We start from the raw sequence: 18,347 nt of genomic DNA, 5'->3' as shown, positions 1-18,347 counted from the left end.
GTACGCAAGTGAAGATTAACTCTTTTTCTAGTTAGGCAATTTTTCAATTCAATCTCGATTCTAACCTTTTCTTTCAGCTTGTGACCACACCCCCTAACCAAGCCGCACTACAACCCTTTAAAGACCTTTTGATTGATGTATCATCTTAAATTATAGTGGTGGAGATTTGATTTTCATGTAAGCCTATGGTAATAACTTTTCATTATTGACTATTGAGTGCTTCATCTATTGTCCTTAAACACCTCGAGTGATTTGAGTGAATCTTTAGTGAGGATGTGAAACTCTGTGATATTCTGAATCAAAGGTAATTACTTAGATGCAGAGAGACACCTATGTTTGCATGATTAAATACTCAACTTGGAATGTTTGAAAGTTTTATGTTCTTTTAGTTGAATTCTCAATGTATGATTACCTATGGATTATTTTGAGATATTATCGATAAGAATTATAAGTTGAGGAGAATTTATTTTGATTATGAGATGAGGATTTTACTTGAGGACAAGCAAATGCTTAAGTGTGGGGGTATTTGATAAACCATAAGTTATACATATTTTTACCCCATGTTTAATGCATTTTATGGATGATTTCTTATTAGAAGTAGTGAATTCGATGCTCCTAATGCTTTAATTTCATGTTTTATACTTAGGAGAGCATAGTAGAGCAAAAGAAATGAGAAACGGGCCAAAACCGGAGAAAATAAGCCAAAGTACGAAATCAACAAGGCCTAGAGCTTCTCACAAGGGCAGACCACATGGCCGTGTCAATTTGGCAGGCTTGATCATGGCCTAAAGTAATCGAACACGGGCGTGTGCCACGGGCGTGTGCCACGGGCGTGTCCCTACTGAGCCCAAGTTGAGTCCAATTCAGAAAATGCCAATTTTAAGGGTTTTTAGGCATTCCAAAGCCTATAAATACACCCTAGAGGAGGAGAAAAAGGGAGACGGAGAAGGGGGGTAAGGAATTACCCCAAGAAAGCCGATTGATCCATCTCAGAAGTCGGATTCATCATCAAGACTGAAGATCTCTCCTCAATTTCCCTTCAGGAGTTTTGGGTTTTCTTTATGTTTTGTATTCTTTATTCTTCTGAGATGTTTTCTTATTTAGTTATGAACTAAAACCCCTAAATACCTAAGGGGAATGAAACCTAAGACGAATCTTGTTATTATTTTCTGAATCGTATGATAAATATTTAACTTGTTCTTAATTATGTGTTATTAATTCTTGTTTTGATATCCCAGGATACTGATTCAAGACATGCTCTTATTCAGAGGAGGAATAGACCCTGTCTAAGAGTACTTTTGTCATAATTAAGCGTAGTTGATTGCGCGCCTAGAAATAAGGTGACAAGATTTTGCAGGATTAGGGTGAAACCTAATGGGGGGATCTATAGATCGCGTTAATGCAACCTTAGAGTGTTAATTAGAGAAAAGTCCTTGTTATTCAATCTAGGGATTAGACGTTATTAGTCTTGAATAGGGATAATAACATAACTTAGGGATCTCTAAGGAACAAGTTGAATGAATAAATTGTCCGATTCGGAGCCAGAACAACAAGTAAAGTCTAGGTGGATTTTTCCTTAGGTATTGTCTCAAGTCAATCGATTTTCCCAAAGCAATTCCCCAATTCTTTTCTCTGTGCGTTCTTAGTTTATATAATTGGTTAATTAAAACAAAACCCCATTATTCTTAGGCTAGATAATAAAAAGACAATCATTACTAGTACTTTTGGTTCCCTTGGGTACAACATCCTGGTCTTGCCATTACTATACTATTGTTCGATAGGTGCGCTTGCCTTTTCATCGTGATAATAGTTAGTCTAGGTTTGATCTTTATTATAAATATTTATTACTTGTTACGAATCACGCGATCAGTTAACATTGAATTTACCATTTCGGTCAAGACTCTATTTTTCCTTTTAGCTACACCATTTTGTTGTGGTGTGTAAGGGGTTGAAACTTGATGGATAATTCCAGTGGATTCAAAATAACTTGGATTATAGTATTCTCCACCTCTATCTGATCTTAAGCACTTGATAAATGATTCACACTAAAGTTTAAATTCAGATTTATAAACTTTAAATTTATCAAGTGCTTCATCTTTTGAATGCAATAACTATACATAACAATATCTAAAACAATCATCAATAAAAGTAGCAAAATATTTCTTTCCACCTAATGTAGGAGTATTATGCATGTCACATAAATCACTATGTATCAAATCAAGCAATTTTGTTTTTCTTTTAACCTTAGGTGCTCTATTAGTCTGTTTGAACTTTCTCTTGAATGGTTTAGTAGCCTGTACTTCCTCTGTAACATGCACTTTGGCATTTTCAGAATTTAGATTCTGATCTTGCTTTCGATATTCTTCTTCAATACGAAGATGATTTACCAAAGCCTCAAGAGATATTTCCTCTTTCTTATGTTTTAGACTTTTTTTAAAGTCTTTCCAAGATGGAGAAAGTTTGTCTATTATGGAAGATACAACAATCATTTCATCCATTTTCATATCATATTGCTTGAATTGATTCAGCATCTTTTCAATATCACGGAATTATTCCATAACAGAATGACCATCAACCATTTGATAATTATTGAAACGACTGACAAGAAATTTCTTACTTGTAACATCCTCGGTCATGTATCTTGTCTCCAATTTGTCCCATAATTCTTTAACGGTGACCTCATTTTGGTAGGTATCGAACAAACCTTCAGATAAACTATTCAATATGTGGCCCATGCACATGTAATCAGCATTGTCCCATTTTTGTCTTTCTCGGGTTGTAGTAACAAATTCGTTTTCAGTCTCGTCAGGTCTTGGAGTATCCAAAACATAAGAAATCTTCAAAGTTGATAATAAGAAGTGCATCTTTTTCTGCCATCGTCGAAAATTGCCACCATCAAACCGATCAAGTTTGACAAAATTGGAAGCCAACTCCCTTAGTGTTCCACTTTCATGAGTTGTGGTAGTCATCATGAAATATAACCTTAAAATTGTTAGTACAAATCTTCGGTGAGGAAAATCTCGAACACACAAACGGAACTCGAACAGAAGAAGAAATAGGACAAGCTCCAAGGCGTGTATCAAGCCACTATCTTTAAGGTTATATTTACCCCCACCTATCTTCGGTGTGCAAATGAGTTCCAAGCAAATTAACCTCGAGGATACAATGAAGCCAATGACTATTTGCGTTTTGCACTGACGAGAATAGCCCACTACACACTGAGCAATGTATGACAAGAAACTCAATTTCTATAAAGGATTTCTGCAGTAATACTTTACAGAATAATCTAATAATATTAAAAAAACGAAGGAAGGAAAGAAAGAATCTTAGAATTTGATGGTATATTTCTAAATGAAATCTCTTTCCTATTTATAGGAATTTTCATGTCTTTTCATAGAGACATCTTTCATCAATAGGTATCTTTTTGAATAATAATGTCTTTAAAATTATTCATTTAATTATAACTATTCAAATAAAATTATTTAAATAGTTATAATTCTTTTTCAAAAAATCAAACAATATAATCTTTTGATTAATTACACCTATTCATTTATAGTTATTGGAACATTATAAATATTTGAAAATGTTCTAACAGATTGGACTCACTACATGAAAGTTGCATAGATAATGTCTACAATATATATATATATAGTAATTAATATTAAGATTACTTCATTATTAAATATGAATGAAAAAACTTCAACAATCCTACAATCAAATATTAAAAGTAAATATTAATACAGAAAGTTAATATCATAAAAACGAGATCAAGGAAATTGATGACTTGATGACATGAAAGCCGGTGAGTAAAGCCCTGGTCAACCATGGCTATAACTATAAGAGTTCTAATACAATAACGAATTTAATGTTTCAAGATAATTATTAAGTTAATTAACCGTATTTTTAAATTTTTTAAATGTAATATAATGATAAAATGTTAGGTAAGGATTTGATAAATATTTTTTTGAAGGATGGCTAATATGCTTAATTCAACATTGAAAAGTTTTTTTGGTTTAGGGTGGGTTTGGATGAGCAGTTAGGTGTGATTCAGTGCGTTTAACTTACTTTTTGTCTCATATTACAGTATCGTTATAGTATCTAATCGCAAGTAAACACACCGTCCATCCAAATCCACTCTTAATCATGTTGTGGACAAAAAATAAAAATAAAGTGATTTGGGTTAATTATAGAGAGGTTTTTAGTTTTGGTCAAAAGTGAAAAATAAATGTTACGTGTCAGTCATTCAATAGGTTAATGTGTTACGTCAATAACCTGTTAGTAGATTAATGAAATTTTTAACGATAGTGATTAATTTGGACAATTATCTTAATTAGAGTGACTAAATTAAGAAAAAAAATTAGAGTGATCAAAATAGGACAAATCTAAAATGTCCTATTTTTAGAGTAACTATGGATGTAATTTACCCGTTATTCTTTTAGAAGTAGTGATTGGTTAAAGCTGGAATTTGGGTGAAGTGATAAATTTTTTAGAGAGTCGGAACTAAATTATAAATATTTTGTACGCTCAAAATGTAAATTTATCTTGTATTAATTTATAATTTCATCATTTCTTAATTAAGTAGAAAATATTTTATTTTTGAGAGATCTATAATATAAGTTTACCATATATTAATTTCTAATTTTATCATTTATAGAAAGACAAAAAAGTAATTTTTTCAATTTGAGCGACCAAACCCTTGCTCACCCTCTAAATTCGCCTACAATAGAATCTAAAATTAATGTCAACTAAAAGTTTAAACACAAATTTTTTGTCATTCCACTCGTGATTCAATCAAATGATAAATTTATTTATTTTTAGATAGACTTTTAATACAATACAAACTTAAATATTGTATAACATTACATGTAAATATTAAATGTTTATCGCTAGTTATTAGTATTTTTAATTCATTAATAAATTACCTAATTTTAATTGTAGATATTTGAAAAATATGAGTATTCAAGCAGGCCAAGAAAGTTCAGAACATGGTAAGAGGAAAGCGATTTCTATAAACTTGGGCCAATTTAGTTTTTTATTATGAGTTTAAACGTTGAGGGGATAGCTCAGATGGTAGAGCGCTTGCTTAGCATGCGAGAGGTACGGGGATCGATACCCCGCATCTCCATTTTAATGTTTTCTCTTAAGGTATTTTTAATACTTCAAACAAGCTCAGTTCAGTGCGCTGCTATTCTCTAGCCAGTGGAATATTTTCTGTTAAAACCTGTGCTTACAAACCCAAATTTTTTAAGTTCGTTCTTCAGCGATAATAGGTAAAACCATCTTTCCATTGTTGATGATATGTGAATATATATGTGTATATATATATATAGTTTCAATGAAAAACAATCAGTTCATTGTTCTTAGTTTTGTTCAATGCTCATTCATTTTCAATTTCTCATTACTGGTATCATATTTTTCATTAAAGGGGAGAATCGATCATCCATCTTAAACATGTATTTACTTTATATAATAATCCTTAAAAATACATTTAAACTAACATAACAAAATTCATTAAATTTACTATCTCCTATGTGCTAATTTTTTTTTTTTTAAAAAGTCTAGAAATTATCATGTTTGTCCAAACAAGGTACATTATTAGGATGGACCCTTCCATTTCTCAAGCCGTGAGCATTGAGGCAATATGATGAAGTTTTGCCTTTTTGCTTCTCATTTCTCAAGTTAATGTTTTTCATGGTAATTGTAAATGCCCAAATTTGACCGGGCCTTAATAACAACTAAGTCCAAACCTAAAACTAAAACAAGCCCAAACTTATGGGGCCCAAAGGCCCAAGAACCTAAACCTAATCAGAAATCCTAGGGTTTCTGAAAGGTTAGACGCCGCTCCTCATACCCTCCCATGTGCATTGTCAGCGCCTCCAAGGCCCCGTCCCATCGCCTTCATTGTCACCTGCAAACAAGCAAAGAAGAGGACAAAAAAGGGAGCAAAGAACAGTAACAAAAGGAAAAAGAGAATAGAAGCAGGAAAAAAGCAATAAAGGCAGTAATAAGAAATAGAATATTGTATATGATAGGCTATAAAGCCACAGGCAGAAAACCAATAGAGGGAGGGGGAAACCGAATGTAAATGAGTTTTTTTTTAAGATGCAAAAAACGTTGTATTACATGAGATCAGAGAAATCAAAAACAAAATAAAAAAGGTTGTTTTTTTGGATTCTAGGCTCTTTTTTTTTCTTTCGATCCTTTTCCTTATTTTTGGTTTCAAATCTATTTCAAAAGAAACAAATAGAAAGAAAAGGGGTACTTACCTCGGGGTTTTGCCTTCGTCGATCGGGTTTTTCGTCTAAAACGAGAGCCTTTCGCGCGTTACCGGCCACCGGATATGGTGGTGGTCCGGCGACGACATGTTTTGCTTAGGGTCAAAACCCTAGAAGAGCAAAAAGGGAGTGTTCTACTGTTTTAAAAACAATCAAGGGCCAAATGCAGTTTAAAAAAAAAATAGATTTATACTGTATATGAAACGGCACCGTTTTTGTGCTTAGGTTTTGGATTCTAAACGGCACCATTTAGGCGCTAGACCTGCGACTCGACCTGTACCCAAGCAGGGATCCGCGCGTTTCCTATTATTGGGATATTTATGGGCGAGGTCCCTCCACCTCTGCGCGCGTCACAATTTGGCCCTTTCATTCATTTTACTCATTTTTATAAATTTGCCCGCATGATTTTTTTGATCACATTCAAGTCCTTTGAAACGCTGTGCATAGAGGGCTGGGAATATTTTCCCAATCAGTCCCTCGTTCTTTATGCGCGTTGCAATTCGGTCCTTGATGGCTATTTTTTCGTTATTTACAATTTTGCACCTTCATTTTTAATTCAATTTCAGCCTAGTCCTAATCTATCTAATTTGTCTATTTATTTATTTGTTATTTCAACTTTCTAGGAACTGTTTTGCTGTTTTTCATCTTAAGTTTATTAATCTTACATTATTTATGCTAAACCATATTATTATTAGTTATTGTAATCCTTTTACGTTTTATGAATTGTGAATCGTTACAAGTTTTAAATGTTTTACATATATTATTTGTATTAAGCTTATTTATTTTATTTTTTTAATATCTCATATATTATTTGTATTAAACTTGTTTATTTTATTACTTTAGGTTTTTTTTCATATGTTATTCATTGTTAAACTTATTTATTTCTTTTATTATAAATCTTTCATAATATTTATTTGGAACAGTTTTATTATTCCCCTTTTTTAAAGTCTATTTTCATATAGCGTTTGTTTTAAATTACTTTATTTTGATCTATTTTGTATTATTTTTTTCGAATTATTTTATATTATTTACTTTACATTACTTTATAAATTATTTACTTCAAATTGTTATATATTTTATTTGTGTTGGAATCTTTTATTCTGAATCATTTCATTTATTATTTTAAATTTATCATATATTGTTTATTTTAAACGACTATACATATTACTATTTTGAGGTTTTTACATATCTTTTATTATAAATTATTTTATACATAATATATATTTTAATTTTCGTATATGTTGTTTGGTTATACCATTTTATGCATTAATCATTTTAAATTCCTTTTATTATCATTTATTTTGAACTCTCTGTATATTACTTACTTTAAAATATTTTTATATATTCCTTATCTTATAGACATATATATATAGTTTGTGTTAAAATTGCCTTATTATATATATTATTAATTTCATGTTATCTTATATATACATCTTTTTTTTTCTTTTTTCTCTTTTAAACCAATTTATACATATATATTTCCTTTCAAATCCATTATGTATATAGTTTACTTCTTAAAAGAAATTTTTTTATATACTTTTATTATTTAAAACTCTTCCATATATTATTATCTCTTTCATATATTATTTATATTGAGTTTTACATTGTATATATCATTAACTTGAAATAGACATATTTTGTTCTTTAAAATATTTTGTATATTGTTTGATCCAAACCCCCTCTCTCATAACATTTATTTTAATAATCATTCGTGTATACATGAATATTATTTCAAGTTCAAGCATGTGTTATTCATTTTTAATTTTTCATATAATTTCTAAATTGTTTTGTATCATATTGGTTCCTAGTTCCATATTGTTTTGTATGTTATATGTTTTTATTATTTCATATATTGTTGTTTTAAGTCATTTTCATGTTGACTACCTTAATTTGTTCCATGTATTATTTTCTTCATCATATTTTTACAATTGCTTCTTATTTTCTTTTCTTTTGCTTTTGTGTTTATTTATTTTAATCATTTATTAATTTAGATTTCATCATTGTTATCATTATTATTATTATTTTTGTGTCATTATCTTATGTTAGTTATTTTCTTATTTGGTCATTCATATCAAATAGTTAAGAAGTAAGAATTATGTGATTATTGTGAACTGTTTTTAGTATATTCACATTCTTGTTATTTATTGACATTATAATCTTATTCGCAAATTATCATTTTATTTTATTCCGAACAAAATAAATACACATCGTTTTAAATTTCATATTTGCTATTATTTCATAAAAAGAAAATTCTCTAATAAAAGCAATATTCCGTATTCGGAAATGTTTCGTGTTTCGAAATTTAGAGAAATCGTGCCTCACTGTTGGGTTTCAATTTATCTTTTGACCGAATAACCGAATATCCTTTTAAAAATTTCAATGCGTGAGTTTTGGAGATCATGAGATGATTTTGATATCGAAGGTTTGAAATGCCGTGTCCTACGTGCTGGATGTGATATTTTATCTCCTTGAAACAAAAGAATTTTAATATCCACTTCGAGTTACTCAAACATTCATAAAAAGGGGTCGCATTTTAAAGTTTATTTTAAAATCTTTTCAACTTTCGATATTAAGATGTTAATTAATCGATTAGTTACCAATTTTGGGCGTGACGAGGGTGCTAACCCTTTCTTGCACGTAATCGATTTTTGAGCCCGTTCTCTCAAGTTTCGTAGACCAAAAATGTCGTTTTAGTAAATTAAAATGTTTTATTAAAATGACCAAACTTCTTGGTGATCTGATCACACCTAAACAAAAAAGATTGGTGGCGACTCTCAATTTTCGTTTCCATTTTCAAAACCAAAGTCGATCCCTGTTTTTTCAAAAAAATGGTTTCGACAGTAATGTTTCTACAAGGTCTGGATTCATTGCAAGAAAGTTGCACTACTGTTTCTTTATGTGATGTGCCATTGATGTTTTCATAAGCTATATTGTTAATCTTTACAGCTGATGTCTGTAAAATATATATAGTAGTTAACATTAAGACTACTTCATTTTTAAATATGGACGAAAAACCATTAACAATCCTATAAGGGAATAAGAAGTCACGTTGTCCTACAAGTTGAGTTCCATATCAATAAATTAAACTAACGACTTACTTGGTTCTTGCATTGTTTATGAGGGCAATAATATTGATTGGTAACAATAGGTCGAGTTGAAGCATGAGAAGTTATATCTTCAAATCTAATGTTCCTTGCATGACCATGTCCTCCCTAAACACACAACAATGCTAATTATCAATTATATAATAGTTATTAATATATATTTTTTTAAAGAAATGCATTATATATAACTGCCAAGTTTTGATTCTAACTCCATTAGTTGTTCCATGGAAAGAAACATTTCTTACATGAACAAATTCAACTTCCTCAGTTTTCCCTATAATTCCAAGGCTCCCAATGCTTTATGTGGCAATTAATATTAACACAGGAAGTTAATATCATAAAACAAGAAAGGAAGATGATTGTAAAAGAGTATACCTTATTCCATGACCCGGACCACATTCGATGTTAGTAATATTGATATATTTAGAGCCGTCTCCAATTGATATACAATCATCACCTGAATTAATGAATAAATATATATAAAATATTAAAACAAACATATATATGGAAAGTATAATGAAATGAAATCAGCAAAGAAAGAAAGAAACCGGTTTGAATGGTTGTATTGTGGATAGAGACATTGGTGGAACGTTGGATGTGAATGCCATCAGTGTTGGGGCTGTTTCCAGGAGCTTTGATTGTAAGTTGAGTGGCATGAATCGAAGTAGAGTCTTCAAATGCAATGTGCATTTTGGGACTGTCTTCAAAGGTTAAACCTTTGATATCTACATTCTTGGAGTGTCCTATCATAAAACCCTAAAACCAAAAGCCACATAATTCTCATACAATTAGAGTATACACAATTTATGTCAATGTTTATTCTTCCATACCTAAATACTTAGTATATCTTTGTAAAACATATCTTTAGAAACTGAAAAACTTGAAATTCGAACACATACCGTTGGTTTCCGAAGTTGGCACGACTGTTACAAAGAGCAATGGACATGTTGTTGTTCCAATAGGGTCGGAAGCGTGTAAATTATTGTACTAAAAAATCACACAAAGTTCAATTCCTAGGGAAGAGAGGTGGATCACATGGATCTCTTAAATACCAAGTCTTTCCTTAGACAGAATATCCCTTCTATAGTAATTTAATAGCACAATTAAATACTACTATTATACCCTCAAATATTGAAAGAAAAATAGGACAAGAAAGAACAAAAGAGATTTAACGAGGTTCGGTAAATTATACCTACGTCCTCGGGCACTAACACCAGATGATAACTTTACTATCTCCAAAGTATTACAAACAAATAGAATTCCTTAAGAATTCTCAAATGGGAGAAGAGAGAAAACTAAGAGAGAAAGATTGGTTGGGATGGTTGAAATGAGAAATGGTTAGGCCTATTTATAGTTGAAGTTCAGGGACTAACTTGCAAATGGCCTAAAAAATTAGGGACCAAAATTGCAATTATCCCTTTCAACTTTAAACAACTTGCCAATTATTTTTTTTCTTTCGGTGCCAATTGCACCTCCCACCATTTTTGACTTTTCAACCCCTTTTTAATTTAACTTATCAACAATCTCCACCTTGAAGATTTGATTAGGATAATCACATCTTCACACACTTCCTTCAACTCCCCAAATTCGATAAAGCTATCTTTTGTAGTGCCTCCAAATGCGCTCTCAAGCGTCATACACCTAAAGGTGCTCAAATTCTCAGGATGTTAATCAAGTTCAAACAATGATTAAACTTGATTGTTGTTACCACCTTGGTCATCATATCTGCGGGATTATCTGTTGTCGGAATCTTCTCAAGTAGAATTTTTCCTTTTTCAAAGACTTCCCGCACAAAGTGATATCTTACGTCGATATGCTTGGTTCTTGAATGATAGACTTGATTTTTCGCTAAATGAATAGCGCTTTGACTGTCACAATATAGACTAATGTGACTTTGAACAACTCCCAAATCTTTCAATAATCCATTAAGCCAAATAGCCTCCTTAACAGCTTCTGTAACTGCCATATATTCTGCCTCTGTAGTAGACACAGCTACTGTAGACTGTAAGGTAGACTTCCAACTCACTGGGGCTTTCGCAAGAGTAAACAGATACCCCGTAGTTGAACGACGTTTATCTAAATCACCAGCAAAGTCAGAATCAACATATCCAACTACAAACTGACCAAGTGCTTCATCCTGTTCAAAAATTAAACCAACATCTACGGTTTTTCGAAGATACCGTAGAATCCATTTCACAGCTTGCCAATGTCCTTTTCCAGGATCATGCATATACCTGCTCACAACTCCAACAGCTTGTGAAATGTCAGGCCTCGTACACACCATCGCATACATCAAACTCCCAACTGCATTAGCATATGGGACTTTCGCCATATATTCTCTTTCTTCTTCAGTTTTCGGAGATAATTGAGCACTAAGTTTCAAATGAGAAGCAAGTGGGGTACTTACATGTTTTGTGTTTTCATTTACACCAAAACATTGTAATACATTTTTCAGATATTGCTTCTGATTCAAACAAAGCTTGCCTCTCTGTCTATCTCTACTTATCTCCATGCCGAGAATCTTCTTGGCCTCACCTAGATCTTTCATCTCGAACTCTTGATTCAACTGAGCCTTCAGCTTATCTATCTCATTTTGGCTCTTCGAAGCGATTAACATATCATCAACATACAAGAGTAGATAAATGAAAGATCCGTCATGCAGCTTCTGCAAATACACACAATTGTCATATTTGCTTCTTGTGTACTTCTGCCTTCTCATAAAGCTATCAAATCGCTTGTACCACTGCCTCGGGGATTGCTTCAATCCATATAGCGATTTGTTAAGCTTACAAACCCAATTTCTACCACCAGCATCTGTGTATCCTTCTGGCTGAGTCATATAGATTTCCTCTTCTAACTCACCATGCAAGAAAGCCGTCTTAACATCAAGTTGAGCTAGCTCCAAATTCAACTGTGCTACCAAGGCCAACAAAATTCTAATGGAGGAATGCTTCACAACAGGGGAAACTACATCATTGTAGTCAATTCCCTCCTTCTGAGCGTAGCCTTTAGCTACCAATCTTGCCTTGTAGCGAATATCCTTCTTGCTAGGAGATCCATCTTTCTTTGCGAATACCCACTTGCATCCGATTGCCCTTTTACCTTTCGGTAATTGCGCCAACTCCCAAGTATTGTTCTTCCGGAGAGACTGTATTTCTTCATCCATGGCGCTTTTCCATTTATCACTTTCTAAGCTTTGCATTGCTTCTTGATAAGTGATAGGAATATCATCAACAACGGGAAGGGCGTAGGCCACCATATCAGTAAATCGAGCAGGTTTACGAATTTCTCTCCGTGGCCTTGTAACTGCAACTGGTTCTGGTGTACTTAGTGGTTCTTGGGTTAGAACCTCTTCAACCTCTAATTCCTCCATTGTGGCTGGAGAATTAGACTTATTAACTGGGCAAATCCCCATCTGCTCAAACTCCACCTGTTTTGGAGTACACTCCACCTGCTGTGGAGTATTGCTCATCTGAATATCTTTATCTGCTACCTTTTTCAATGTGGCAGATTCATCAAAGGTAACATCTCTGCTACAGATCATTTTCTTTGTGCTTAAGCACCAAAGACGAAATCCCTTCACTCCAGAAGTGATTCCCATAAAGAGAGCTTTCTTTGCCCTCGGATCTAACTTTGACTCCTTCACATGGTAATATGCAGTGGATCCAAACACATGTAAGGAATCATAATCTGTAGCCGGTTTTCCAGACCATACCTCCATAGGAGTTTTTCTTTCTAATGCAGATGATGGCAAACGATTAACAAGATGGCCAGCGTATGTCACAGCCTCAGCCTAAAATTGCTTGCCCAACCCAGCATTGGACAACATACATCGAACTTTCTCCAGCAATGTTCGATTCATACGCTCTGCCACTCCATTCTGTTGTGGTGTATCCCTAACTGTGAAGTGTCGAACAATACCATACTCTTGGCACACATCGAAGAACGGATCACTTTTATATTCCCCTCCATTGTCCGTCCTAAGCCGCTTGATTTTCTTGGCAGTCTGGTTTTCGATCATAGTTTTCCATTTAAGAAAAACTCTAAGCACTTCATCCTTAGTTCTCATGGTATACACCCAAACTCTTCTGGAAAAGTCATCAACAAAAGTAACAAAGTAGTGTTTTCCTCCCAACGAAGGTGTTTTGGAAGGCCCCCACACATCTGAGTGAATATATTCCAAAATACCTTTTGTATTATGGATAGCAGTGCCGAATTTCACTCTCTTTTGCTTTCCTAGAACACAGTGCTCACAAAATTTTAATTTGCAAGCCTTTGCACCTTTCAACAATCCTTGCTTTGCCAGAATTTGCAAGGATTTTTCGCTGGCATGTCCCAACTTCATATGCCACAACTGCATTGAGTCCAAGTCTTTGTTACCGGAAGCTGCAGCGACTGCTCCAATAACTGTACTACCTTGGTAGTAATACAAGTTATTTTTCCTGATGCCCTTCAATATCACAAGTGCGCCAGATGTCACTTTCAAAATCCCATCTCTCATAGTAACAACTGAACCATTGGATTCCAAGGCTCCCAATGAGATGAGATTTTTCTTCAAACTGGGCACGTACCGAACATCAGTCAGAACTCTGGTTGATCCATCTTGATTCTTTAATTGGATTGAACCTATCTCAACAGTTTTACAAGCATTGTCATTGCCCATATAAACAACTCCTCCATTTAGTTCTACTAAATCAGAGAACCACTCCCGGTTAGGGGACATATGATAGGTACAACCCGAATCCAATATTCACTTATCTGAATGGAACGACGATGATGATGCAACCAGTGATAGTTCAGAGTCACTAGTATCATGCTTAGCAACACAAGCATCTACAGCAGCTTTTCCCTTATTCTTCAGCTTTGGACAATTTTTCTTCCAGTGGCCTTTCTCATGACAAAAAGCACATTCATCTTTCCCGAGTCTGGACTTTGACTTTAATCTCCCCTTTTGAGTTTTCTTCCGAGTGTATGAACGACCTCGGACTACTAAAGCTTCTGTATCTCTGATTGAGTTTTTCTGTTTGTCCTTCTTTCCCTGTTCATAATTGTATAAGGCCGCACAGACTTCGCTCAGAGATATATCACTCCTGCCATGAAGTAGAGTAGTTTCTAGGAACTCAAACTCCTCAGGAAGTGACCCCAACAGCATCAAAGCCAAATCTTCATCTTTGAATGTCTCATCCATATTCAGCAAATCAGTGACTAACTGATTAAATTTGGTGATGTGATCATTCATTGTGGTACTTGGGACGTATGTGAAGCGAAACAGTCTTTTCTTCAAGTGGAGCTTATTTTGACTGTTTTTCTTCAAAAATTTTTCTTCAAGTGCCACCCACAACTTATTTGCAGAAGTCTCCTTTGAAAAAGCGTACCTCTGCTCTCGAGAAAGGCATGATCGAATTGTGCCACATGCCAACCGATTGATCGCCTTCCAATCTTTCTCCTGTACATCATCTGGTTTCTCTTCATCAATGGCAATGTCTAGACCCTGCTGAAAAAGGGCATCTAGAACCTCACTTTGCCACATACCAAAATGGCCCGTGCCATCAAAGATCTCCACGGCCAATCTTGCATTTGCAATTGTCGGTCTTGTCCACATGGACGATGTTGAAGCTCCTACACCGACCGTTTTCTCCATAATCTTTCAATATACCTAAGGAAATCTTTTCTGATGTGGAAGATCAGTTTAAACTGCAACCACAGAGCATATTACGATTAACCTTCGGCTCTTGATACCACTTGTTGTTCCAATAGGGTCGGAAGCGTGTAAATTATTGTACTAAAAAATCACACAAAGTTCAATTCCCAGGGAAGAGAGGTGGATCACATGGATCTCTTAAATACCAAGTCTTTCCTTAGACAGAATATCCCTTCTATAGTAATTTAATAGCACAATTAAATACTACTATTATACCCTCAAATATTGAAAGAAAAATAGGACAAGAAAGAACACAAGAGATTTAACGAGGTTCGGTAAATTATACCTACGTCCTCGGGCACTAACACCAGATGATAACTTTACTATCTCCAAAGTATTACAAACAAATAGAATTCCTTAAGAATTCTCAAATGGGAGAAGAGAGAAAACTAAGAGAGAAAGATTGGTTGGGATGGTTGAAATGAGAAATGGTTAGGCCTATTTATAGTTGAAGTTCAGGGACTAACTTGCAAATGACCTAAAAAATTAGGGACCAAAATTGCAATTATCCCTTTCAACTTTAAACAACTTGCCAATTATTTTTTTTCTTTCGGTGCCAATTGCACCTCCCACCATTTTTGACTTTTCAACCCCTTTTTAATTTAACTTATCAACACATGTATATATCAGTAAAACCCAACAAGAAAGTTTTACCATAATGTAAAATCTTATGTGCTTATACTACAATATAAACAATTACCTTTTGGTTATCTTTGCAAGAAAGTTTCCACCAATTATCTCCCTGGCCATTGATGGTACCAGATCCTTGAATGTGGAGACCATCGAAATTCATCAAGCCAATCCAATGGTGACAATTTGTATTGCATTCCCATGTAGAAGGTTTGGTTGGGGCTATGATTCTCCCATCAATCTGCACCCCAATTTATATGCAAAGTTTCTAATTAATACAATATTATATATCCTTAGTTTTATACACTACTGGTACTATTGCTAAATATATATAACTGAATTTACAATGGAAGTAGAGACCTGGAAAGTAATGTTATTAGAGTTGCAATGTTTGCGGTTGAAAGTTAAAGGTTGCAGCAGAAACGTCTTCCCTTGAGGTACAAGAAAGGTTGGTGACGGAGTTGATGAATCGCAAGCATCCCATGCACGCTTAAACCCCTACAATACGTACATATTATATTATACACGACATTGCATTTATTACCAGTAGGCATACAACACCAGTCCTTAAAATTAGCACCACACACAGCAGATAAAATTAAAAGGAAAAAAAAAAGGAAAAGAAAACCTTAGAATCATCCTTCTTTCCATCTCCAATAGCTCCAAAGCTAATGACATTGACTGTATTGTCACCATAGCTATCAATATTTATGTTGCTCTTCTTCAACTGACGAGAAGAGCCAGTGAATATAGTGCATTGGATCAAAAGGACAAAGAAGAAGATTTTCAAAGTAGCCATAGTATTGATGATTTCTTAATTTGATGCGTATGTGGAATGGAAGATACATACATGCATGCATGCATACATATATAGTAAATTGTTTTCATAATCCAACAATGAAAAGGAGTTGGTTTTTGTGTTAATATTGACGTGAGTTTGCGTTCCCTTTCCTATTATAATTAGAATAGCTATATAAATATGTAATCGAAGAAGTGTAGTAAAAGTAGGAATCATGAGTTGGAAGCATAGTGGATGAAATATAATAACACAATTTATTAAGAAATTAAATTAGTTTAAATGATGAATTCAGGCCCATCGTTAAAGCCTACTATTTACTAATTAAAAATAAATAAATTATAAAAATAGTCACCTAATTATTAGTGTGTATTGTTTTTGATCATTCAAATTTTAAATTTTTTGTTTTAGTCATTATCATTATCAATATTTAATATTTTGGTCATTTCTCTGTTAAATCATTAATGGTAGCCTTTGACGGATGAAATTTTTTAGTGTGTCTATTTTTAATTTTTAATTTTGAGTTTTTTAAGAAGTAAAACTAAATTGACAAAATATGTAAAGTTGAAGGATAAATTTTGTGAATTTTTTAAAATTAGGATTAAATTGATAGAATCTATAAATATTGGAGAATTAAATTTATTATTATGCCAATAAAAAAAGTCAGAATTAGTGATTTCACGTAGGAATGACCAAAATATTAAATTCAAAAATGTTAATGACTAAAATAAACAATTTTGAACCTAAATAATCAAAATAGAAACACGCTAATAATTGGATAACTATTTTTACAATTTACCCTAAAAAGAAATACATTTGGAGAAAACTTTAACCTGTTTTTACTTTATTTTATTTATACGCTATTTTTTAAGTTATTTTTTTAATACATGAATTTATCAAATTTGCATCTCCAGTAGTCAAACCTTAAAAAAAATTTAACTAACAAATTAGTATTTAAATTATACCCTTTTTCTATTTTGACATCTAAATGTTTTTTTAAAACCATAAGTGATACTTAAACTATTCATCTGTTATCCATTTTACATCAAATTATTTATCAATTAAAAAAGTTCTAGTTAATAATAGACCACCACGTCAATATAAAATTTTAAAAACATTTTTTAAATTCTTCTTCTCCTTTTTTTTCTTTTACATTACTTCTCTCTTTATTTATTTTTTATTTTTTTTCCCTTTTTTTACTTCTTTTATAATGTCTGCATGACTAGCAAGACTTGAAATTTGCCTCTTGAGGTAAAGAAGCTAGCGATTATTATTTTTTTCAAATTTTATTTTCTACTTGTTTCACCTAATGGAATAAAAAAAAGTTTTTTCATAGGTCAAAACTAGAGTTTTCAAAATTAAATTGGACTAACTAATCAAATTAAGAATCGACCAAGATACTGGTTTGAAGATGGGGTTGAACCGATTAATTCAAAAATTGATATGGTTGAAGTGAGCTAAAAAATATATATATGTTGAACGAATTTCCTCTAACTTTTAAATATTTCTTATTTTTATACATTTTTTTATTAAATTATTCGATCGAATTGAACCAACCAATCAAACCAAAAATTATGTACTTTAACTAGTTAGATTATGAAAACTTTAATCAAAATCATGAAGCTCAAAACCCACAAACATATAAAAGAAACTTGAGATGAAAAGAAAAATAAATAAATAAATAAATAAATAAAATTGTATACCAGTTTATCACTAACCTAGCTCAACCCATACTATACCTGATCTATTTTAACTCTAAACCAACCTAAGCCTAAACTTCATTTTCTTTAGGAAACAAAAAATTTGGAACAATATTATATTAGGATGTAGTGTTATAAGTG

General features: G+C 32.7%; 1 protein-coding gene and 1 long non-coding RNA gene across 2 annotated transcripts; both read right to left on the bottom strand.

Moving 5' to 3' along the window:
* Positions 1–5,443: 5,443 nt before the first annotated feature.
* On the bottom strand, positions 5,444–6,435 carry LOC107892358 (uncharacterized). The gene is made up of 2 exons (XR_001682596.2): positions 6,267–6,435; positions 5,444–5,908 (listed from the first exon to the last, which is right to left on the bottom strand). It is a non-coding gene; the product is annotated as an uncharacterized lncRNA (long non-coding RNA).
* Positions 6,436–9,701: 3,266 nt separating this feature from the next.
* On the bottom strand, positions 9,702–16,521 carry LOC107892783 (polygalacturonase ADPG1). The gene is made up of 6 exons (XM_041077476.1): positions 16,339–16,521; positions 16,071–16,208; positions 15,781–15,951; positions 10,279–10,302; positions 9,928–10,135; positions 9,702–9,836 (listed from the first exon to the last, which is right to left on the bottom strand). Exons 1-6 carry the CDS (start codon positions 16,507–16,509, stop codon positions 9,715–9,717), a joined length of 834 nt encoding a protein of 277 aa, XP_040933410.1. The 5' UTR covers positions 16,510–16,521; the 3' UTR covers positions 9,702–9,714.
* Between the last annotated feature and the right edge of the window lie 1,826 nt (positions 16,522–18,347).

The sequence above is a fragment of the Gossypium hirsutum genome, chromosome A09, assembly GCF_007990345.1.
Source record: "Gossypium hirsutum isolate 1008001.06 chromosome A09, Gossypium_hirsutum_v2.1, whole genome shotgun sequence".
NCBI classification, from domain to species: domain Eukaryota; kingdom Viridiplantae; phylum Streptophyta; class Magnoliopsida; order Malvales; family Malvaceae; genus Gossypium; species Gossypium hirsutum.
The sequence above is the reverse complement of the archived record's forward strand: the minus strand, read 5'-3'. Positions and strand labels throughout refer to the sequence as shown.